This window comes from Ornithorhynchus anatinus, chromosome 10, assembly GCF_004115215.2.
Source record: "Ornithorhynchus anatinus isolate Pmale09 chromosome 10, mOrnAna1.pri.v4, whole genome shotgun sequence".
Taxonomy (NCBI): domain Eukaryota; kingdom Metazoa; phylum Chordata; class Mammalia; order Monotremata; family Ornithorhynchidae; genus Ornithorhynchus; species Ornithorhynchus anatinus.
Genome location: NC_041737.1, coordinates 18,271,079 through 18,297,198, shown reverse-complemented (window position 1 = coordinate 18,297,198; position 26,120 = coordinate 18,271,079). Strand labels below are relative to the sequence as shown.

Below are 26,120 nucleotides of genomic sequence, written 5' to 3'. Positions count from 1 at the left end.
AGGGACCCTGGCCCTTGAGGAGAGGGACACATGGGAAAAAAATAAAGCCATAAAACATAAACACAACATAAAACACGTGGGTGGTATGAATACACAATAAAATCAAAGCTTCAGGGCACTTTGGCGAGAAGAGCAGAATACCTGACTTCAGGAAGTTCACAGTCCAACAATCATAACCTCAGTGACAGCAGCCACAGCTGTAATCAGTTCCATATCCTAAATCAATTAGTGAAAGCAGCATGGTCTAGTGGCAAGAGCACTGAGTTTTGAGTCAGAGGATTTGGGTTCTATTCCCAGCTCTGCCACTTGTCTGCTGTGTGACCTTGGACAAGTCACTTAACTTCTCTGTGCTTCAGTTACCTCATCTGTAAAATGGGGATTTACTGTGAGCCCCACATGGAACAAGCTGATTACCTTGTATTCATTATCCCAGCACTTAGAATAGTGCAAAATAAGTGCTTGGCACATAGTAAGTGCTTAACAAATTGCATCATCATCATTATTATTATAATTACCAATCATATTTATTGGGGGCTCACAGTTTTCACAGCACTGTACTAAGAACTTGGGAGAATACAATATAACAGAGTTGGTAGACATGTTTCTTGCCCACAGCAAGTTTATAGTCTATATTCTGTGGCGATGACCTGCTGCTGCTGCAGCTTTTTAAAATCTGTCACTAAAATTCGTTTGAAAAGTATAGGAAAACACATCATCAAAAATTAGCATATGTGCCCATCACTAGGATGTCACAGAAATTAGGATGGGCCTAATAAAAATCACTGGGCAAATCTAAAATGAATTCCACAGCACTCTTGCTATTCTTGGGATTCCACTTTAGTCTGATTTTTAGGCATAGCTGTGTTTGTGCTTGAAATCAAAATTTAAAGACAAATGGCTGGGGTCACTCTCTTTAGAAAGGAGGGTTAGGAAAAAACAGGGGTAGCACTAGTATATTCAGGAGAGACCAATTTTTAGGTTGGATATATTTTTTGGAAGCCTTGACTCATTAAGTCTTTTTTTATTCAAATAAAGATGAAACACTTAATGTGAGAGCAGCCTATTTTCCTTTACTGAAAATACTACCTAATCTAAGCCCAGTCAATTCTACGTTCATTTTTCAATGAGTGGCAATTCAAGGACCTTACTGAGCATTGGGAAAGCATACAGAGGTGAGAATTAGAATTAAAATTTACAGGTGGGAATTAGACACCATCCCTACCCTTAAAGAGCTCACCGTTTTTTGGTGGAGAGAGGGTATTAGTAACTGATACATAAGAAGAAATAAAACAATAAAACAAGATAAGGATAAATGCACACAATAATAACAACAATTAAAAAACCTAAGATTAAAAAAAGCAGTAAGGTTCTATGGCTAGAGTAACAGAGGCTGAGGTTAGACCCAAGGTCCAGAAATCACCTCAATAGCCACAGAGACCACCATAGCTACAGAAGCTGATGCATCCTACCCAACATTTTGCATTTTGTGGAGGAGCCATGCTAAAGCTGCCTCTGAACTTCCTGCCATGGTGTTGTGAAGCAAGATGGCAAGTGTAAGGTCGTTGTGGGAATGAAACATGTCTACCTACTCTGTTGTACTGTACTCTTCCAAGTGCTTAGTACAGTGCTTTGCATCAGTTAGTGTTAGATAGATATAATGGATGGATTGATTGGTTGAAGTGGCCACCCTGATGCGAGAGACCAGTGGATATGACAACATAGTTACTTGTCCTTTTGAGAGGGAAGCGTAATGTGTTTTTGTCTAGCTTGTATACTTGTGCATAGATTTACAGTACACATACACAGTCTCTAGCTTGCAGCCCCCTTAATCCTTTATTTTTTTCAAGACTTCCTTGATAAAGGTGAATTTCATTTTTTAAAGAAATTTTTGATTTTCTTTAGCGTGAAGTAGTTTAATCATAGTCTTGTGAAGTAGTATGATTGTTTTCAGAACGTTACCTAGCAACATTACCTGTACCAGTTCAAACTATATGTATTCAGTGTTACATATCCCCCCCAAATCTTCAATTTAATGATGGAAGTTAGCACCTTTCTGATACTGACACAATTTATAACAAATAAGATGCTTGGAATAATCATTTTAAAACAACTCTAATAATGCATTTTTAATTTAAAACAGGTTAAAAGATACAGCTTAACTCTTTACATTTTAGACACGGGCGAAGGAAATTTTAATAATAAAAATGTGCGTTTGAAAATGTATTTACGCATTCTAATCCATTATGATATTACCTTATTGCCAAGCTATTTTTAAATGGATCAAAGAAAACAGAAAGGTCATGAACGTATCAAATTGCTCAGTGAGTCAGAAGTCTACCCTATTTTAGTACGATTAGGTTTTCCTTAGGAAAGTAAGAGTTTCTTATATAAGGAAAGCTATAACTGACAGCCACAGAATTCTCCCAGATTCAATCCTTATCGTTTAAGGATTTCCCCATCACAACTTCTTGAGTTCTTAATGCTTGTTTGGGTTTCTGTAATTTACTCTAAAAATGTAAACTGTTTCTTTGCCAATCCATTTCTCTTTTTTGTTTTCCTTTTCCGGAGGTCATTCTAAGTTGATCGCTTGCTTGAACGTACACATTCCCCACTCAACCGAGGGGGTCATCGCTGCAGCGAGCGTGAATCGCCCACATAAATGATTCCTCTGCTTGTTTATGTCTTTATCCCTTGAACTATGCCTTCTTGAGATGCCAACATAGTGTTGCCTTGGTTTTCTGCAGTTTATCTGGGTCAGCATTAAAGGGGAGTTAGCACCATCTTCTGGGCGCCTAAGAGCAATGCCATATAGATCTAGATGGCAAAATCAATCCTCTGAAGGCACCAAATACCCCTGGTGTTTCAAAATTAGTATTTTCAAATATGTGACTCATTTGTGGAGCGTGGATTATTTTTAGAATGCAATTATCTTCAAATAACCATTATTTTAGAAAGGCATGAACAAATACTTTTCAAGAAAAAAGTATCTGGGGCAATTGCATTCAGTGCATTATTGAACGACGTTTAATTTTTAATTGCAATAACTTCTGTTTTCATTTGTGGGACAATTATATTTCCTCAAATTATAACATTTCATCATCTGACTTAAATAGCAACATTCAGCATACAGTACAAAATGTGCTTCTCTTTGTGACTGTATTATTATTGTGATCCATTTATATTTTTGATTCTTTTCTTTTTCCAGACTGTCTACAAAGCCTGGCTCTGCTCCCAGTATTTTGAAGTCACACAGTTTCACTGCAGGAAGAGAATTCCTTGCAAGCAATACTGTTTGGAGGTTCAGACACGGTGTCCATTTATATTACCAGACAATGATGATGTCATCTATGGAGGACTATCAAGTTTCATCTGTACAGGTACAATGCAGAACAGTTTGTGTCAGTGATTTTCTTCCTGGAATATTGACCTTGAAGCATAGGGCAAGTACTTTAATGTTGGAATTAAAGGCATTTAAGCCATTCTTCAGACAAATTTGAAAATGGTGCATCTTTTGAATCAATGCAAACTGGGTCACATTTTCTATAGGATACCTGTAGCCAAGTAATTAACTTTATGCCAGCACATTTCTGAGGGGAGAATGTTAGAGATTGTTTGATGTCTCTAATTTGACTTGAATGAGGCTGTTTTTGTCTGAACGATTATAGAATCAAGCCTAAATCCCTAAGCTTCTCACTGTATTTCCTTTGGGGAATTACAGGTCACATTCTCTTACATTTGAATATCCAAAGCAAAGACCACATTTACTTAGATGATTGACCTCATTTTTTGCTTAATTTTTGTAATATTATAACAGAGGTGGGGGCTACTACATGAGGTGGTCATGTAAGAATTAAGTGTAGCAATTAGGGGAGCAGAAGAAAAATGGAAAAGAAAAACCATCAATCAGTAGTATTTATTGAGCACTCTACTTAAACCCTTGTGTCAGTACAATAAGTAGGATCCCTGTCCTCCAGGAGGTTACACTCTAGCAGAGATGAGGGAGGAAGGAATTAAAAACAAGAGGGCATTTGAGACTAGGGCACTAACTTGTATTGCACTTTCCCAAGCGCTGCATTCAAGGAATACTCAATAAATTTACCCCATCTCCCTTCTCTTCTTGAGCACATTCATTTCAAAGAAGTAACTCCCCTCATCTGGTACAAGCTCATTCTCTGCTCTGGTAACACAACCTGACCCTATTCCTCTTCCTCCCCAGGCATGTCCAGCTTTTGTATGGCTTACAATTAATTATGTGTTACACAAATGATCTGTTATTCCCTCCTCAAAAATTGGGATGGGAGATAATGTGCTAAAGGCAGTAAGTGAATAAATGTGATAATACTACTAATAATAACGATGGTATTTGTTAAATGCTTACTGTGTGCCAAGCACCATTCTAAGCGCTGGGGTAGATACAAGGTAATCGTGTTGACTCACATGGGGCTCACAGTCTTAATCCCCATTTTTACAGATGCGGTAAATGAGGCACAGAAAAGTTAAGTGGCTTGCCCAAGCTCACACAGCAGAGAAGCGGCAGAGTCGGGATTAGAACCCATGCTCTTTCCAGTGAGTTAGATGCATAAACCACAAGCCTGTAGGAACCAACTTTATACCACCCCGATCCACCTTTCCTCCCCACCAAATAGTTCACTCTGGGACAAGCTAGGGTTACATAGTGACTATTAAATCTGCTTCTTTCTGCCCCCAGCCTCTCCCATCTTCGCTACCTCAAAAGTCACCACAGGTTCTAAAAGTCCTCCACAGTGGTTCAGGTGTTGCTACTTGTCCCTGAATATCCTTATTTTAATGGGATTGTTTAATAATGATGGTATTTGTTAAGCGTTTACCATGTGTCAAACACTGTTTTAAGTGCTGGAGAAGATACAAGGTAATCAGGTTGAACACAGTCCTTGTCCCACATGGGGCTCACAGTCTTAATCCCCATTTTACAGATGACAGAAGTGAGGCACAGAGAAGTTAAGTGACTCACCCAGGGTCACACAGCAGACAAGTGGCAGAGCCAGGATTAGAATGCAGGTCCTTCTGACTCCCAGGCCATGGTCTATCTACTAGGCCATACTACTTTCATGCTGTTTGATGCCTCAGCATCCTGGGCAGGTTTCAACCTTGGCACTTAGATTTCTCCACGGCTTGGATATGTCACTGAAGAAGAAGTGAATTGTTGGATTTATGGATGTCATGGCAGTTTAAGTTAGAAGTCTATGAGCCTACAGTCAGCCCAGAACTTCACATCTCACATGGCAGCTCTGATCTGCATATCTTTTAGGGCCCCTTGATTGACAATCACTTTTATGTACTGCGAGCTTACTGTGTGCTGGGCACTGTACTGAGCTCTTGGGAGAGTTCAGTAGAGCAGAATTGGTAGACACATTCCCTGCCCACACCGACCTTGATGGGGGTCCGTGATATAACCTTTGCTGGGGGCAACCCTGTTGTCTTCCCCTCTTTGGGTGGCCAAAGAAAATGTTGGTAATTACAGGTTCATTTTTGACACAGTGGCTAACAGAATCAATCAGGCAATCAACTATTTGTTGCCAAACTGTACTTTCCAAGTGCTTAGTACAGTGCTCTGCACATAGTAAGCGTTCAATAAATACGATGGAATGAATAAATGAACTATACTTATTGAATGTCTACCAGAAACAGAGCCTGTTCTAAGCACGATAGAGGTAAAAAAAAAAAGACATAATCCCTCTCAGTAAACCATTACCCTTCAACTTTCCAATCCCAGAGGGTCTGATAACTTGGTTTCACATTTTAGAATCACTAGCCACTTGTGAATTGAAATCACTCGTTATTATTTGTTTGCAATAAATATAATAATGGTATTAATCCTCATTTTACATATGAGAAGTGAGGTACAGAGTGGTTAAATAACTTGAACAAAACACACAACAAATAAGTGGTATAGCTGGGACTAGATCTAGGTCTTCTGACTCTTAGTTCTGTGCTCATTCCACTAGGCCATCCTGGCTAAACACCTCCCACAAGAAGATGCTTGGGCTAATGGAAAGAGTGCAGGACTAGGAGGCAGGAGACCTGGGTTCTCATTCCAGCCCTACTGCCTGTCTGGTGTGTGCAAGAGAAATAATTTAACTTCTCTTGCCTTAGTAGCCTCATATATAACATGAGGATTAAAGACTTCTTCTACTTCTCCTTAATAATGTTGGTATTTGTTAAGCGCTTACTATATGCAGAACACTGTTCTAAGCGCTGGGGTAGACACAGGGGAATCAGGTTGTCCCACGTGGGGCTCACAGTCTTCATCCTCATTTTACAGATGAGGTAACTAAGGCACAGAGAAGTTATGACTTGCCCACAGTCACACAGCTGACAAGTGGCAGAGCTGGGATTCGAACCCATGACCTCTGACTCCAAAGCCCATGCTCTTTCCACTGAACCACGCTGCTTCTCTTTTAGATCTTCTCCTTTAGATCGTGAGTGCTGTGAGTGCTGTGTGTAATAGGTACAGTGTCCAACTGGATTACCTTACATCAGTCCTTGTATTTAGCCCAGTGACTAGCACATAAGTGCTTATCGAATACAATAATAATGACAATAATTGTGATATTTAAGTGCTTGCTATGTATCCAGAATTATACTAACCACTGGGCTAGCTACAAGAGCTTGGGCTTGAGACTCAGAAATATGTTGAATGAAAGTACATGAGCACCAATATCTGCTAAGCACATCTGGCATCTCTGAAAAGTTCATCAAGATCCCTTAGGCTACTCCATAACTGTACAGTTGGTCAAATCGGACTTGATTACACCCTGTCCCACACAATCCCCGTCAACTCAAGCGTGAAACAGGACAGTGTGGTCTGGTCCTGTTAAACATATCTATGTTATCATATTAGAAGGCAAAAATATTTTCAAGCCCCTGGGAAAGGCGTGCCATTCAAGCTTCAATGAGGCAGGCATTCATAAACTACTGAATGCTAATGATGAGACCCTTGAGGTTCACACACAAAAAGGCTCACAGATGAGAATGAATCACTTCTTAAAGCTAGCATAGCCCTCTCAAATGATTAATTTCTGCCTTACTAGTTTTGTCACCTTGTCTGCCACCTTATAACTCATGTGTATAACTATATTAATGAAGTTACTTTTTTCCATTGCATAATTGTGTTTTCATCATTTGTATCTAGATTCTTACCCTTTCTCCTAATTGTATGCCTGCCATTTAGCGTGGCTCAGTGGAAAGAGCTTGGGCCTGGGACTCAGACTTCATGGGTTCTAATCCTGGCTCTGCTGCTTGCCAGCTGTGTGAGTTTGGGCAAGTCACTTAACTTCTCTGTACCTAAGATACCTCATTTGTAAAATGACGATTAAAACTGTGAGTCCCACATGGGACAATCTGATCACCCTGTATCCCCCAGTGCTTAAAACAGTGTTTTGCTCGTATTAAGTGCTTAAGAAATACCACCATTATTATTTATGTGCCCCATCTCCCACATCAGAATGTCACCTTTCTCAAGCATAGGAATCCTGTTTTAAATTCTATTTTTTGCTTCTTATCACAGTGCCCTGCACACAGAGTACTCTGTAAATACTGGTAACTACTGTGATGATGATGACTGACAATAATCACAAAGAAAAACAGGGTTAGGAATGGACCAACATCCAGAAATCCTACAAAGAGCCAAAGATTGTCATTGATAACACAAAACTCAATCACTGCATTACTTTTCCACACTAGCTGGACAATACAGATGCTAACAATTGCCAGATAGACAAATAAATTGAAAACCCAATCGAAAAGGATAAAGTGACTCTTGGGAGATGGTTAGTGATAATAAGACATCAAAGGCTATACCAAATTGGGCCTTTATAATGCTGTAATGACTTCCAGCTTCTTTATGGCTATGAAACCCAGACCTAATACAGAAATGTGTTGAGGCGGTGTTGTTTAGTAGAAAAAAACAAACACTGGAAATCAGAAGTCCAAGCCTTTAGCAATCAGTCAATAAATCAGTGGTATTTATTAAGTGCTTACTCTAGATTTAATCCTTGCCTTCATAGAGTTTATAATCTAGCAGTGGAGGGAAACACTCAAATAAATAACAGGTAGGAGAAGAAGCAGAGTTTAAAAATATGTATATAAGTGCTATGGCAGAGTGGAAGCGAATACTATATTGCCGACGTTTAAGAGAAGGTATTTGTTAAGTGCTTACTATGTGCCAAGCACTGTTCTAAATAATGGAGTACATGCAAGTTAATCAGGTTGTGCCACTTGGGGCTCACAGTCTCAATCCCCACTTTTTTTTTTAACAGATGAGGGAACTGAGGCACAGAAAAGTAAAGTGACTTGCCCAAAGTCACACAGCAGACAAGTGGCAGAGCTGGGATTAGAACCCATGTCATTTGACTCCCAAGCCCAGGCTCTTTCCACTAAGCCTTGCTGCTCGTGGCTCATTGGAAAGAGCCCTGGCTTGGGAATCAGAGGTCATGGGTTCGAATCCAAGCTCCCCCGCTTGTCATCTGTGTGACTTTGGGCAAGTCACTTCACTTCTCTGTGCCTCAGTTACCTCATCTGTAAAATGGGGATTAAAACTGTGAGCCCCACATGGGACAACCTGATCCCCCTAGTGCTTAGAACAGTGCTTTGCACATAGTAAGCGCTTAACAAATACCACCATTATTATAGAGAAGCAGCGTGGTTCAGAAGAAAGAGCACGGGCTTTGGAGTCAGAGGTCATGGGTTCGAATCCCAGCTCTGCCACTTGTCAGCTGTGTGACCGTGGGCAAGTCACTTAACTTCTCTGTGCCTCAGTTACCTCATCTGCAAAATGGGGATTAAGACTGTGAGCCCCACGTGGGACAATCTGATTCCCCCGTGTCTACCCCAGCGCTTAGAACAGTGCTCTGCACTTAGTAAGCACTTAACAAATACCATTATTATTATTATTATTATTATTATTATTATTATTATTAATGGCATTTGTTAAGTTCTTACTATGTGCCAAGCACCATTCTGGGACTGATACAAGAAAGTCGGTTTGGATACAGTCCCTGTCCCTCATGAGGATCACACTCTTAATCCCCATTTTCCTGATGAGGGAACTGAGGCCCAGAGAAGTGAAGTGATTTGCCCAAGGTCACACAGCAGAGATGTAACAGAGTCAGGATTAGAATCCATGACCATCTGACTGCTAGGCCTGTGCTCCATCCACTACTCCACGCTGCTTCTTGAACAGTGAGTAGTGGGAGTTAGAGGGAAAGATAAGAGATGAAAGATCTATCAGAGAATTTTATTCTGAATTCTGTCACCGACCTGCAGTGAGACCTTGACAAGTAGCCCAGACAACCAAAGCCTGATGTTTTCTCATCTGAAATTAGGAGGATAAACAGATTGAGAGTCCCTTCTGTCCAGAGTGGTAACCTCGGATCTGCGCCAGGACCTAGCACACAGTTGTCAATTAATGAATGTCATAAATGCACCCCATTTCTTGAAGGGTTTCTCCAGCATCACTTATGAGCCATATTGAATATCGAATGTCAGGATAAAATCACCATAATGAGGTCCCGGAACACAGTCCACCTACTGGATTTAAGGGAACACTCGGGGCAATGGAGCTTCATGGGATAAGATATACATGCAAAATGGACAAGTGCTAGTATAGGATGATAATACTAATAATTTTGGCACTTGTTAAGTGCTTAACATGTACCAAACACTGTTCTAAGCATTGGGGTAGATAGAAGTCAGTCAGGTTGGACACAGTCACTGTCCCACATGGAGCTCACATTTTTAATCCCAACTTTACAGATGAGGTAACTGAGGCCCAGAGAAGTGAAGCGACATCCAAAGTCACACAGCAGATGTGTCTGCACAGCCAGTGCAGACCTGGCCTGTGCTCTATCCACTAAACCATGATGTTTCTAGCAGCTGCCGTATGGTGAGCTTTAAGGGATCACACTCAAAGCGGGAAGAGCAGAACAGATTTTTGAATGAGACAGTGAAATCTATTCTCAATCCCCGTGACGTAATGGCAAGATCACTGCAGCAGACCATCTATCTCACTGACTCATTTGTTTTTCGATGCTAGTATGTGTGAACCTTCTGCTCAAGCAGTGGCAGAGATGACCAGATTGTCCACCCAAACTGATGCAGGCTCAGTGCAGGAATCCTGCTGTTTTGATTCTGCAGGTAACACCTTGTGTCCAGTGTCCGGTCAGATCACTGGTAACACCCTTATGCCTAGTAATTTGACTTCAAACTTCCAACTCCCTTTGCTTCAGCTCTTGCCACTGATTTTCATGATGTTCATTCATTCATTCAGCCGTATATCATTCAATCATACTTATTGAGCGCTTACTGTGTGCAGAGCACTGTACTAAGCACTTGGAAGACTCCAGTACAGCAATAAACTGTGACCTGGGAGGAGAATGAAAAGGTTAAGGAGAAAGTGGATAGGTTGGGGTCCTCCCAGAGAAGTGCTCTAGGTTTTTATGAACTTGGACTTAAGTGCAAAATTATGTGTCTAATAATATGTGTACTAAACCCTGGGGTGGATATAAGATAATCGGGTCATGCACAGACGCTGACCCACGTGGACTAACAGTTTAAGGAGAGGAGAGAGAAGGAATTTTACAGGTGAGGGATCTGAGGCCCAAAGAAGATAAGTGACTTGCCCTGGATCGTGCAGCAGGCAAGTGGTAGAGTCAGGATTAGAACTAAATTCCTCTGACTCCCAGGCCCATGTTATTTCCACTGAGTTTCTGCCTATGATTATGCAATACAGTATGTCTGGTGACTGCATGAAGATTCACATAAGTGATCTTATCCAGTGTCTGAGAGGGCCATCTGTGACTCTCCTCTTACCCTCCCACCCCCATTCGTCGTTCAGTCTCCGAAAATTGACTCTACCTCAGAGGTCTTTCCCTTGATTTCCCTTTTCTAGAATTGACATCACCAGAATGGTGATTGGGAAATAAATTTATTCTGTTCATTCATTCAACCAGGTTTATTGAGTGCTTACTGTGTGCAGAACACTATACTAAGCGCTTGGAAAGTACAATTTGAGAGAATCCCTACCCAACAATGGGGGAGATAGCCAACAAAACGAAACAAGTAGACAGGTATCACTACCATCAAAATCTATAAATAGAACCATAGATAAATGTACATCCTTAATAAAATAAATAGAGCAATAAATTTGTACAAATATATACAAGTGCTGTGGGGAGGGGAAGGGGTAGAGCAGAGGGAGGGAGTAGGGGAATTGGGGAGGGGAGGAGGAGCAGAGGGAAAGGGAGGGCTAGGTCTGGGAAGCCTTCAAGGCATTCTTTTGAAATGCATTCAGGATAAAATCTCCCATGCAAGTATTAGGCACTATAATAGTAAAAATCTCTAGTGTGGGTGCTCTTCACAAGCAGATCTTCATCAGAAGCCAGGACTTGATGGGATGGGGCAGGGTACTGATGTCTTTTGATAGCTGAATTCAATAAATCTGGGTAGTGTGAAGTTATAGAAAGCAACATGGCCTAGTGGCAGGTGCATGGGCTTGGGAGTCAGGGATCGTGGGTTCTAATCCCGGCTCTGCCACTTATCTGCTGTGTGACCTTGTGCAAATCACTTACCTTCTCTGTGCCTCAGTGACTCACTGGAAAAAAATGGCAATTAAAAGTGTGAGACCAATCTGGGACAGGGACTGTGTCCAACCTGATTAACTTTTATCTACCTCTGTACTTAGAACAGTGTTTGGCATGTAGTAAGTGCTTAAGAAGTACTATTATTATTACTACCATTTCCCTTGATATGGCATATTTATTCTTCTTGTTTTTCTTCCACATCTTCTCATCAGCAGCAACAATTACTAAGAACAATACTAGGCCCTTGGAAACATCATAAAAATAGAAGACACAGTCCCTATCTTTGATGAACTATCTTCAGAGAAATCTCAAATCAAAATGGACATGGGAAAGAGTACTATTAATGAGCCAATCAAGATCATTTTCATTGTAGATTATTCACTGAATCCCATTCATTACGTGCTAGTGTCCTATTCATTATGTGCTTACTAGGAAAAACAAGCTCTTCTTAGTGCTTGCTATTTCCTGGAAGAAATAGCTGTGAAACCAGGAGCCATATGAGGTGATGCTGAGATGATGTACACAAGTGTGGGTGTTAACAGGAAATCAATAGCCCTCTGGCTTTACAAAGAGTTCTCAAAAATGTATGGGTCAGTAAACGTTCTATGGAGATCACAGAAAGTACTCTTTACCACTACCCTCACCTTTCACATAACTGAAAAAAGTATAATCAGAGCAGTCTTCTGTTGCCCCCATTTCTAAAGGCATATAGGAGGGTACACTCATCCATGCCAAGTTGTGGACAGGTTAGTCTGAGGAGCAGAGAACTGTTACTCTTTCCTCCAATGACCATCCCCTTCTCCTGGAAGGAGAGAATGAGTTATCTCCCAGTTGCATTTGGGGACTTACAGTAATCTTTCACTTCTCTGCCTACTCAAAAGATTATCAGATGCTGTGCATCATTTTGGGTCCCAGCTGACTCAGGATTTAGCTTCCGACCATGGCACCGTAGATGAATCATGTGATTCCTTCTGAATACTCATCCTTGTGGTTAGGGATAAAATATTTGACACTCATTCATTCATTCATTCAATAGTATTTATTGAGCACTTACTATGTGCAGAGCACTGTAGTAAACACTTGGGAGAGTCCAATATAACAATACTAATAACAATACTACAGTATTGATAGAGACGTTGGCTTCTCACAACGAGCTTACAGTCTAAAACCCTATCTTCTAATTCCCGATTTTATATCTTTCCAATGGGCCTCTGTTTGTCCCATTTTGTTACCTTTCTGAAATGGAGATGGGCAAGAATTATTATTTCTACTTAATGAAGGGTAAACAGAGGAAAAAGGAGAGTTAGTGAACATATATACAGTTATTCTTCATACCCAGATAGGGAGTTATTGACTAAAAGTCTTGTTCTGGAAAGTCCAAAAGCTGATGGGCCTGAATTTGATAAGCTATAATCAGTCAAAAATTGGGGAGAGTTAAAACCTCAACCCCTTTTATGTTTTTCTCATAATGTTAAGAAAGAATAAAGCTCCACTGCATTTTCTTGACCAATTTAGACTAAGACATGTGTCTGATTTCTAACATATGTCTCTCCAATCACAAATCAAGCAATTTATTTATTGAGTATTCATTCTATGCAGAACACTGCTCTAGGAGCCTGGGAGAGTGCAATAGAGTTAGAGTGCAATAGAGTTAGTAGGCATGATCCCTGCTTTTGAGAATCTTACAATCTTTAAGAGTATGCAGCTTACAATTATGCAGGGGAGGCAGATACTAAAATAAATATCAGATAGGTAGAAGCAACAGAATTTGAAATATATGCTATGGGATGTTTGTGGGGTGATTGAGGAGGCAGGGAGAAGAGGGGTCAGTGAGGTGAGTGTCCAAGTGTTTAGTTAGAATGTGAGCCCCATGTGGGCCATGGACTGTGTTCAACCTGCTTACCCTGAATCTACCCTAGGCGCTTACTATACAGTGCATTGCAATAGAAAATGCTTAACATCATCATTATGATTTGGTGGTAGCATGTGAAATAAGGTGGGAAGTTTAGAGATTAATCAAGGAAATCTTACTGGAAGAGGATCATATGTTTTCTCTTTGTTTTGAGAGTTTCATCTTAAACCCTGGCACAAATTATTTTAGGGGGATAAACTCTAAACTCATGTTTGGGCCCAACGTAAAAGCTGCTGTCTTAGTGCTGAGTCCAAGGATAGGCATTCTTGCCCATGAGGAGATGAAAAGCATTTTGAAAGCTTCTTGAGAAGCAGCTTTCCTAGTGGAAATAGCACAGGCCTGGGAGTCAAAGGTCCTGGGTTCTAATCCCAGGTTGCCAGTTGTCTGCTGTGTGTCCTTGAGTAAGTCACTTACCTTTTCTGTCTCAGTTACCTCATTGGTAAAATGGAAATTAAGACTTGGAGTCCCATGAGGGTCATGGACTGTGTCCAACCTAATTAACTTGTATCTAACCTAGCGCTTAAAACACTGCCTGGCACATAGTAAGCGCTTAGCAAATACCATTAAAAAAAACAAAACCCTAAAAGTTTTGAAGACTCATTAAGGGAAATGGACTTTAAAATTGGATAGGAAGGCAAAGCCAAACTGGTTTTTATACTTGATGTTTTCTCTTCTAATATAATGAAATAAACTTCCAAACTACCAACAGGCAGACTTATAAAAGCTTGCAGTGTTTGACTTTGAGGTAGCTCCTTTTTAAAAATTAATGCTGTCCCATTCAATACATTTTGGAAAAAATAGAGCTCTGTAACTTTTCTAAATATTAAGAAATGCTTCATCATGTGACCTTCATTAAAATCATTTAGTATCATGCTGCTAGAAACCAGAGGCATCTTATTTTTGAAAACGTAGCCCTCTGGTCCAGGACAAAAGCATTTGCATCCTTCTTCTGGATCGTATTTATGTTTCTTGCTTTCAAACTTTTCCATTCTTCCTGTCAGGGACAATTTAAAGGTACAGTAGCAAGTTCAGTGCTTGATTACATCTTTGCAGTGTTTTCAAAAGTGTCAGGTTCTACTGGGAAGGCACAGACATGATTAAAGGGAGATTACTTTTTCGGCTTCCTTGATATCAACTCACAGACAATTATTATCAAGTTGGCAATATTTTCTTAGGCAACGCAGTACAATTTCTGATACTATGTTTTTCACTCTCATTATGAACACTTCCTAACTGGAATTCCAAAATCCTATTCCTTTACAAGCTACTATTTGAGCGCTTCATTTTTTTTTTAAAGAAAAGCTAAATGAATTAGTGAACATTCCAGACAAAAACTTGTCTCTTTTTCTTTCCACTTTTTTTAAAGAAGTGCTTGATTCTCCTTGAAATGGGCTGATCAGTCAGTAGGCTAGTAGGCTGGTATAAACCATAGGGATTAACAGGTGTGGAAACTCTGAATGTAGGAAATGATAGCTTTTTCAAAAAGACTCCTAGGTTTGCTATGAGCATGTAGATTCTGGTTCATTCCTAAGATGCTGAAATCACTGAACAACCTCCTATGTACAAATTATTTATCTTAAATGGATTTAATATAGTTCCCTTTTATCCAAACTCTCTGGGCCTAGAAAGAAATTCCATACAGTTTAATTTGGCTGTGACCAACCAGAAGAGTAGTAGTAGTGTATAGTAATGATATTTATTGACCACCCACTAAAAGGAAGTCAATGTAATAAATATAAGAGAGGTTCAAGACACATTCTCTGCTCCCAAGGAGCTTATATTCTGACAGGGGAGATGGAAATAGAAATTTTGAAGTGCTCATGCATAAATAAATGAATAAATGCAAGGGCAAAAAGCTACTGAAGAGATTATAAGAATTCAGGTACTGATAATTAGTGGGGGAAGAATTCAATCAATTATTTACTGAGTGCATTGCTAGACATAGTGCAATACAGTGGCGTTGGAAGACAGCCTGACAACAAGGAGTTTATAATCTAGAGGGAGTTTACAAAAACTAGAGGGCTTGTTGGACATGTGGGGAGGGCTTAAATCGGGCAAATATAGGTTGAAAATCCAGAGAATAACCCGAGCAAGCATCAGAGGTAGACAAGAGGAGAGCAGGATACAGCCAGTAGGGGAGCTTAGTAGGAATAAAGATTGCTAAAAGCGAAGTTGATAAGTAAAATGGAAAAAGAGCTTTTAGAGATCCTTAAGGTAAATGGCTAGGAGTCTCTGTTTGATGTGGAGGGCTGTGGGCAACCATTAGAGGGTTTTGAGGAGAGGGAAGACATGCTGAGTGATGCTTCAGAAAGGTGATCCTAGCATCAGCATAGAGCATCGGCATAGCCTAGTGGATAGAGAATGGGCCTGGAAGTCAGAAGGATTTGGGCTCTAAACCCAACTCTGCTGTGTGACCTTAGGCAATGTCACTTCACTTCTCTGGGCCTCAGTTACCTCATCTGGAAAATGTGAGCCCCAAATAGTAAGTGCTTAAAAAATACTACAATTGTCATTATTATTGACTGAGGTTGGGAAAGGGTACAGGCCAACAATAGGGCCGATACAGTAGTCTAACTGTAGTCTAAGCTTGATGTGATGTTTTCCTGAACCAAGGAAAAGTCAGTTCTGTGCAATGTTTCTGAAGAAAAATCAGCAGGTTTTAGCAGGATGGGGTGTGAGAGGAGAACGATGCTGAGGAGTACAGGATGATACTAAGATTGTGTGCTTTAGTCACAGGGAGCTTGACGATGCTATCATTGGAGATGGGGAAGCTGGGAGGGAGAGAAGTCTTTGAAGACAACATGAGATGTTCGGTTTTGGGCATACTGAGCTTGAGATGCCAGCAGATATCCAAGTGGAGATGTCCTAGAGATCAGAAGATACTTGAGATTGGATAGCGGGGAGGAGTCAAAGCTAGTGAGTGCTAGTGGATGAGTTCTCCAAGAGGAATGGGTCTAGAGGAAGAGGGGCAAGGGAAGGCCAAGCTCAACACAAGGTAGTCAAGAGGTCAAGGAGATTAAGACAGAGTACTGGGTCATTACAGCTCTTTTTCACCATCTCACCAGCATCACCTACACACTTGGATCTGTTGCCTTTAAGCACTTGATATGCACACCCTGGTCCCCAGCCCTTATGTACATACTGATCTATAATTTATTTTAATGTTCTGTCTCCCCTTCTAGTTTGTAAGCTTCTTGTAGGCAGGGATTGTGTCTACCTTCCCTATTGCACAGTATTCTCCTGAACGCTTAGTGCAATGCTCATACACAGTAACTTTTCAAATAAATACCACTGACTGATTAATTCATTAATATATACCACCTTTCAAGCTTTGAGCTGAACTCTGAGGAGGTCTTTGGTGATTTTGGAAAGGAGGGTTTGGTGGAAGAAAAAGGGAAAAACCTGACTGTAGTGGGTCAAGAAGGGAGTTGGTGGAGTTAAAGTGAATGTACGTGGTTCCTTATGTCTTCATTAGTAAAAGCCTATTGAGCCCTACTGTCTTTCTTCAGAGGAGGGAGAACAGTGCCATGGAAATTCACTAGTGCGCATAGGGTGTGAATCCCCAGGCTTTCCTCCTCTGTCCTTCTCCTCTCTAGCTGAAAAATTCAGGATTCAGTTCACCCTTCAGAGCCAGGACCCAAGTAAATCTGATTGTAGAGAGATTCCTGGCTGCTGAGACCTGGTTTCTTCTGGTGATCCTGAATCCAGATGTGACATGTGTAACCCCAGGCTTAGGGGCACACTGTCTTCTGATGGCTCAAGGTTCTGTCACTAAGGAATATACAGTCCTGGTGTGACATCTTCCCAAATGACAAAATTAGATTAAAAATGTTTGTGCTTCTTACTGCACTTGAGATTGAGTGGAGTTTCTTCCCCTGATGCCACAAATATGTAGGAAAGTGAAGATTCACATTTTGACACCTGCAGCTTTAGCCCCTACAATTTTAAATCAGCATCAGCAAATGACACCTAATCAGGCTATTCAAATCTTATCAAAAAGACTTAAAGGGAAAAGACAAAAGCATTATAGAGCTGGAACTTCCCATAAGATTTTGAATATTTTACAAATAATTGAGCATTTATTATCATTTTATTCTACACCTACTTAGTTCATTATAAGCAGAGAACGTATTTGCTAATTTTGTCGTATTGTACTCTACCAAGCAATTAAAAGAGTGTTCTGCAGTGCTCAGTGAATACCACTGATGGATTGATTGATTGATTGATGTTATCTATTACATTTTCCTCCATTATGAAAACTGGCCAACCATCCAGGTATCACAATTCCTCTGTTGCCTATGACACCTACCTCATAGTTCCAGTACCTATATTCACAGACTCTCAGGACTAGTAGATAATTATTTTTAAAATTTGATTAATCCTAAGAATGTAGTCTAGCAGAACTGTAATTCTATACTACTGATGGTGCCTTAGAAAAGCATCTGGGTAGGATCAAGAAATCAAACTTCTTGTCTGAACTTCAGTATGTACTAAATCCAATCAAATAAATGGATGTTATTTTTTATAGAAGTTAGTCTAGAAATTCTTAACTTATATATGTCTTCTTTCATCTTAGGCCCAAATACCTAGAACATTGCTAGCCTCAGAAGAATGCAATGAATAAGCCATTCACTCAAATGGATTATTTTGATATTTTAACATTATCTCCCATGTTTTTGGAGGCCACAGAAGCAAAGCAAAGATTCAATTCAATCTTCTGGGCCCAATTTACCAGTAGTATGACAATGAGGTTTGCACGTCAATGATATTATTCATGTTTTCTAAAAAGTTTAAGTTAAATACAAAGTGGAGAGAGTTCTTGTAGGCCAGGTATTCAGTAGATTGCTGGTTCATTTTTGATCATTATTACTTTCTTAATGTAAAGACACTCCAGATTGAATGTTCAAGATTAAAACAAATCTGTAGACGGGGTGGTAGGTAAATAAAGTATTGAAAGTATCTGCTTTGTTATTTTAAAAAATGAATCATTCCAAAGAAGCTAAGAAATCTGAAATGCATCCAGTGAATATCAAAACTAAATTTACCTGTAATTCTACAATTCTATCCTTGAATAACTTTAAACTACCATGTCAACATTCATAAATTCATTTTTGTAAGCAACATTTGGGATATAGTTTGCTTTAAGGACCAGGTAGAAGCAGTAGTAGTAATCATCATAATGATAACAATAACATTAACGATAACGATAATAGAATTTATTTTCAAGAGTCTACTATGTGCCAAACACTGTTTTATGTTCTAGAGTATATGTGATACAATCTCTTCGGACATAGTTCCTTTCTCACCTAGGGGTCACAGTCTAAGGGGTAGGAAGAACAGATATCAAACCCCCATTTTTTAGATGAAGACGCTGAGGCATGGAGAATTTAAAGGAAGGACTTGCCCAAGGCTGCCCTTCCAGTCCTCTGATTTTTCCACTGCCTGTCATGAGTGTCCACTTACAGGAGATGGAAAATGCAGATGTGGAAGGAGATGTAGAGGGGGATGCAGAAGCAGGAATGGTCATGTCGGCTGCTAGTTTACTCTCCCTCCTGTTTTGGTTGTGTGGGGGAACTGAGGGAGAGATGCAATAAATAGTACGCAGTTGGGGAAGGTACCAAGATGTAGATTCACAAGCTCCTGCCCAAGGCTGTTCAGTTAGTGGCTGCCTGTTTTGCTTCTCTCCTGGCCCTTTGAGGGGAAGATTAATTCCACAGTATGCTAAGTCTTTTCCCCAAATGAATCCTCTTCTTCACTACCTTAGACAGAACAATAATAAAGCTCACTGTTTCTTGGTTCTAGTTAAAACAAAATGCAAATGATTTCAAGCTTTGTTTCAGTTATTAATACACAAAAAAGTTATGTATGACTGCTGCAAATTACCTTCCCTATGAGTTAAAATTAAAAACATTAACTTTTTCATTTCATTCTGTGTTCTGAGTATTCGGATATTTTTGAAATGACTACTGCTTATGAGGACTATATGTATGTATATATGAACACATATATATGTACATATGTAGGGGTGTGTATATCTACAAACATACATATATGCACATACATATATTCCTTGATTGCACAGGAACTTTGGATTTCTCAATAACAAAGAAAGCAGGAAATATAGTTGGTGCTATAAATACATTGCAATAGATCAAAGCATTCACAAGACTGAGTGTCTCTTCAATTATAGCTCTTAGTTTGAACTCCTGCAGCACAGACCTATTTACATAATTTCCTGTTTTCAGGGTATTTCCCTTGCAGAGGTACAGTTACCAGGCATTACTAAATGGAAAAAACCTGTGGGTGATACACAGGTCATCAGAGAAATGAACGATGAACAGTGTCACTATTTTCCACTGACAGTTGTAAGCGACTCTGTCGAGAAGCTCACAAATATGAAATCCAAACAATAAATGGAAATGTAACACAAGTGGAGTTCCTAATAAAAACAAAAGTTGTAGGTTTTGCATAGTAATAGTGTTTATTAAGCACCCACTGTGTTAAAATTTACATAGGATCCCTATCTATCCTTACTTTCTGGTTTTTCAGAATTTGGAAAACTGGCTTAGGAGCTTCCTACTATCCAGCAAAATGCTCTGCATTTAACTACCACAGGACCTGGGGTGCTAATCTTACTTTGGGCTGATTTGACACCAAACTCTAATAAGTGCTGTTAGTCCTTTCCTTCTTCGATGCTATAAAGCATCTCACAAAACATTTTTGCTCCACCGTAGTCTCGTCTATGTGTGTACTACTGTCAATACCTGGCTCCCAAATTTCAAGTTCATGGAGAATGGACAACATTGACCATAGCAGGCAGAAGTAGCTTGAGATACATAGAATACAACCATCAGACTCTCCTGAGAGAAATTTCAAAGTACCACATGGTGATTCTGGGCAGTAGGGAGGGAAGAGAAAGATGACTCACCCTACCATCAATTCTATGCCAATGGACTTGTACTCTGAAAGTGTGAAGGAATTTTTTTTATGGTATTTGTTAAGCACTTCCTATGTGTGAAATACGGTTCTAAGCGCTGAGATAGGTACAAATAAATTAGGTTGGACACTTTCCCTTTCCCATATGGGGTTCACAGTCTAAGTAGGAGGGAAACAGGTATTTAATGTCCATTTTACAGTTGAGGAAACTGAGGCACAGAGGAGGAAAGTGATTTGCTTAATGACTAACAGCAAGCCACTGGTAAAGCAGAGATTAGAACTCAGGTCCTTCTGAGTCCCAGGCCAGTGCTTTCTCATTAGGCCACGACTGCTTCTCTCAGACTTCCCTCAGGATCCCAGGGTCCTTTCCTCCAAACCCCTTCTTTTCAAGTAGTAATGGAATTATCTGAGGCCCTATTGACTATAAAGGTTGTGCTAAGGGTTTTAGAAAGTACAACAGAAGCAAAAGACCTATTTCCTACTAATCAATTAATCAACCAATCATTCATTCATTCATTCGATTATATTTATTGAGCATTTACTGTGTGCAAAGTGCTGTACTAAATACTTAAGCACTGTACAATTAATGGTATTTATTGAGCAGTTACTCTGTGAAGAGCACTGCTTCTAACTGCAAGGGAAAGAACAATATAATAGAGTCGGTAGACAGTCTCTTCTTGATGGGAAAATGTGTGTATGTGGGGGGGGGGGGGGGGGAGTTTCTGAGAAAGACAAGGATTTTTTTTTTGAGACATGAAAACAGTTATTTAATCCCCATTACACAGATGAGAAAACTGAGGCCCAAAGTTTAGTTATTTACCTGAGGTCACAAATCAGGCAAGTGGCAGAGCCAGGTGTGGCATAGTGGAAACAGTACGAGCTACAGAGTAGAGGTCATGGGTTCTAATTCCGCCTCCGCCACTTGTCAGCTGTGTGACTTTGGGCAAGTCACTTAACTTCTCTGTGCCTCAGTTACCTCATCTGTAAAATGGGGATTAAGATGGTGAGCCCCATTTAGGACAACCTGATTACCTTGTATCTACCCATTGCTGGGGAGGGATTATCTCTATCTCTATCCAAGCTCTTACTACAGTGTTCTGCACACAGTAAGCACTCAGTAAATGTGATTCAATGAATACCCCAACACTTAGAACAGTGCTTGGCCCATAGTAAGCGCTTAACAAATACCATTATTATTACTATTATTATTGCCCTGAACCTACCAAGCCCATACTCTCTCAGATTATTTGAAAATGGGCCAGGTCCAGTCTGTAATCCAATCATAATTATGGAATCAATTTTAGAGTTTACGATGGCCTAAACACTAGGATAGATAGAGGACAATTGGATCAAAGACAATTCCTGTACTAAAGTATAACCCCCACTGTAGAAGAAAGAGAACCAAGGCACTAAGTAGTTAGGCGAAATTATTTGACTTGCCCGGATTTACACAGCAGATCACTGGCTTTGGCAGAAGTGGGATTAGAACCCATTCAGTCTCCTGACTTCCCTACTTATGCTCTCCATCACCTTACCTCCCCCTACCTCACCTCCCTTCTCTTCTCCTACAGCCCAGCCCACACATTCCGTTCCTCTGCTGCTAACCTCCTCACTGTGCCTCATCCCCACCTGTCCCATCGACCCTGACCCACATCCTACCTCTGACCTGGAATGCCCTCCCTTCTAACATGTGCCAAATTAACTCTCTTCCCTTCTTCAAAGCCCTACTGAGAGCTCACCTCCTCCAGTAGGCCTTCTCAGACTGAGCCCTCCCTTTCCCTCTGCTCTACCCCTTTGCTTACCTCTGCTCTCCATCATTGCCCCTACTCCCTCCCTCTGCTCTACCCCTTTCCCCTCCCCACAGCACTTGTATATATTTGTACATATCTATTGTTCTATTTATTTTATTAATGATGTGTATTTATCTATGATTCTATTTATTTTGATGATAGTGATGCCTGTCTACTTGTTTTGTTGTCTGTCTCCCCTTCTAGACTGTGATCCTGTGGCTGGGTAGGGACTATCTCTATCTGTTGCCAAATTGTACTTTCCAGGTGCTTAGTACAGTGCTCTGCACACAGTAAGCGCTCACTAAATACGACTGAATTAATGAATGCTCTTTCCACAAAGCCAATACCTTCTTAATAAATTTGACTTTATCACCTAAAATTATTTATAGTTTTTTTTTAACATATATTTTGTTTGTGAAGAGCTTTTATTTATAACGGCATTTGACCATGCTTGCTACAATGCTATAGTCGAGTTCTTGAAAAATTTCCAGTAAACAAAAGCACTGCAACCACTGTTTCGATGGTAAATAAGGTGTTTGAAAGAACGGTTTGGGATTATTGCCTACGGATATTAATTTTAGAGCTCTTTAAAATACTCCCGCATTGTGTTTTGGTAATATAAACACTGAATCATCCATCTGTATTTTAACGGGAACTAATTTGCTTCTAGCAAACAAATGGCAGTGGTGAACTTTAAGTACTTGTAATTAGTTCCCTATTCTATGCCAGTGAAATGATGCAGTGTTTCTGACCCCAGAACTTGAGAAATTCTGCTGGAAGGAATGCCTATATAGAACTTGCTGAATTACATTTTAGCCATTTCATGACCAAATTGCAGCACTATATTCTCCTTTCCTTCGACTATATTGTATCATAATCACACACTCTGAAGCCGATATCTGGCATGAATGACTGTATGTAAAATAGATCTGGTAATTGGATTTTGACACTTTTCTGGGAATTCACTTGGCCTAGTTGGAAGGGTATGGGACTGAGTATTGGAACACCAAAATTCTAGTCCTATATCTCCCATTTGTCTGTTGTGTGACCTTGGGTAAGTCATTTCCATAAAATCTCAACTTCCTCCTCTCTAAAATGGGGACAGTTCCTGATGCTCTCTCTGTTTCTACCTACTGGCATTATTCCTATTTGAGGCTTCTGCCCTAAGACAGTCATTTATTTTTGCGAGGCTGGCCTGCTTCTCTTCATACCCAGATATCTAAAGGTATGCCACATAGTTTGGTGCTTTCCTTTATTGTATTTTTTAATGATTCTTCAGAGAATCCTGTTTAAAATTACACCCATTTTATCCACAGTAGACCCATTATTTAGCAATGTAGTTTCCAGCTATTCTCGTTATACACCCTACATAGTTGGATGTGTCGCGAAACAAGCATCATTCATTCATGCAATCATATTTACTGAGTACTTACTATGTGTGTTTTGATGTTGGTGAACTGAAAATGATTCCTCTCTTAGACTGTAAGCAGGGGTAGTATTTGCTTACTCTATTGTATTTTATTTTCCCAAGAACTTAGTAAAGTTCTCTGCACACAACAAATGCTCAGTAAATATCACTGTTTGTGATCCTATTCTGGCATTCTCTAGACAGTAAACTCATTATAGGCAGGAAACAGTGACTGCTAATTCTGTCAGTGCTCTGCACTGACTTGTTAATTGATTGATTGATTTGATGTTAACTTTCGACTTAAACTTTACCTTTAACATAGATTTTAAGGTTCTTCCCCAACTGTCTCATTCCTACCCACCTACTTTGCTCTTCCGCTATATGCTATTTGCTCCTTCCAAGCTAACCTAATTGTACTTCACAGGAATCTCTCCCATTTCTAACCTGTATTTCCCCATTTATGGAAATGCTTCCTCTCTCAAAGACGTGTAACAGCCTCCCCACCTTCACAATCCTCCTAAAATCCAACTCTAAGAAGCCCTGGTAGACTAATTAGTTCATTAGCTTAATGGGGGTTACCTCATTATCCAAAGCATATCATCCTATCAGCTTTCTCAGCACTCACATATAATAAGATGATGATGATGACAATGATGATGGTGGGTATTTGTTAAGTACTTACTATGTGTCAAGCACTGTTCTAAGTGCTGGGGTAGATACAGTCTAATCAGGTTGGACACAGTGCCTGTTCCACATGGGGCTCACAGACTTAATCTCCATTTTACAGTTGAGCTAACTGAAGTGCAGAGAAGTAAAGTGATTCGCCTCAGATCACACAGCAGACAAATGGCAGAGCTGGGATTAGAATCTGGGTCCTTCTGACTCCCAACCCATACTCTATCCTTTAAACTCTGCTGTATATATGCTAGCTATTTATTTGTTTGTTTGCTTAATTGCTAACTTTTGTTTTTATCATTTGTATATGTATTTCTGCATTTTTGACAGTTGTGACTGCCTGTCCTACTCATTAGAGTGTAAGCTCCTCAAGGAATGGGCCATGTCTTTTACTGAATTGAATATTCCCATGTGCCTATATACAGTAGGCATTCCATAAATGCTGTGGAGCTTCAGTATGGTCTTTGTGTGGATGGCAAACTGGCACTTCATTCTGTTAGTCTCTCAAAGAACATAGTAGCCTCCTTAGTCTGATTTCAATCAGTGTCTATCTTGCATTTCTGTGCAGTATGTTGCTTAGGTGGCAGGATTAAGTGATGGTTTTCAGTTCTGTATTGTCACTGAAGAATCCTGACTGTGTGGTTTGACAGGTGCAGGCTGGCGTATAACTTTGGCTTTCATCAGACTGTGTCAATCAATGGAAATTCATTCATGCTCACCTCCATATCTTTCTGCCTTACAAAATAGTTGCTAAATGAGTGAATCAGACATTTTCAATGCTATGCTTAGCCTAATTACCTGACCAATTGAATTGTATTCTGAAACCAAGTTCCAAATTTACTGTGACATCCTTAAACCATGCTGCATAGGGCAGCTTGAATAATCAATTAATTAATTAATCAATGGTATTTTTGAGCACTTATTATGGGCAGAGCACAGTTTGTGAAAGAACAAACTGGTAGGAACTATATAGGCCTTGGTCCCTCGGAGAGAGGTCACAATTTAAACTGTAAGTCAAGGAGAAGGGTAGATTGACAACCAAAAGGAATTTTATACCAGCATATGAGGGCTATAAATGGCTCCCTGAAATAGGTAACCTTAGAAAGGAAAGAAATTGGAGGGGGCAAAGCAGGGGGAATAGGAAGAAGTGGTGAATCAGGAAAGGGAAGCACAACTTTGGATCTCACTGGTCATTTACCCCAAAAACACTGTTTAGGGGAGTGGGTCTTCTAAAATACTGATTTCTTCACAATTTCACAGGATTGTGAAGCTCATGTCCAAGGTGTTTCAAACCCAAACCAAAACATAACCTCTTGCTTGCTTTGTGATTGTAGCCAAGTTACTTAATTTCTCTGTGCTTCAGAGTCCTTATCTACAAATTGGAGTTGAACCTCCATCCATCCCCTCCATCTTAAATTATAAAACCCATGTGTTACAGGGACTGTGATCGATCCCAATCTGATTTTCTTGAACCTATCGCATTGCTTAGCACAGTGCCTCAAACATAATAAGTGTTATAAGTGCTATCTCGAAGAATCATCTCCGATTTACATCACTGAAACCAAAAGCAGGGAATGAATGATCAACTTTTGAAACTGTGTAATTGTCAACAGTATGGCCTAGGGGGAAAAAACATGGGGAATCAGGTGGACTGGATTTTGATTTCAGCTTTGCCACTGTTTTACTGAGTGATCTTTGGTGTGTCACTTACCTTCTTTGTGCTTCCATTAACTCATCTGTAAACAGGGATAAACCACTACTAGACCCAACCTCTTACACTG

General features: G+C 40.0%; 1 protein-coding gene across 1 annotated transcript in view; it reads left to right on the top strand.

The window, feature by feature from the left end:
- Positions 1–26,120, top strand: part of FAM155A (family with sequence similarity 155 member A) — a 400,443-nt gene that overhangs the window by 362,939 nt on the left and 11,384 nt on the right. Inside the window, exon 2 of the mRNA XM_029074031.2 lies at positions 3,206–3,377. Within this exon, the coding sequence (XP_028929864.1) occupies positions 3,206–3,377 (172 nt within the window). The remainder of the gene's footprint in view (positions 1–3,205; positions 3,378–26,120) is intronic.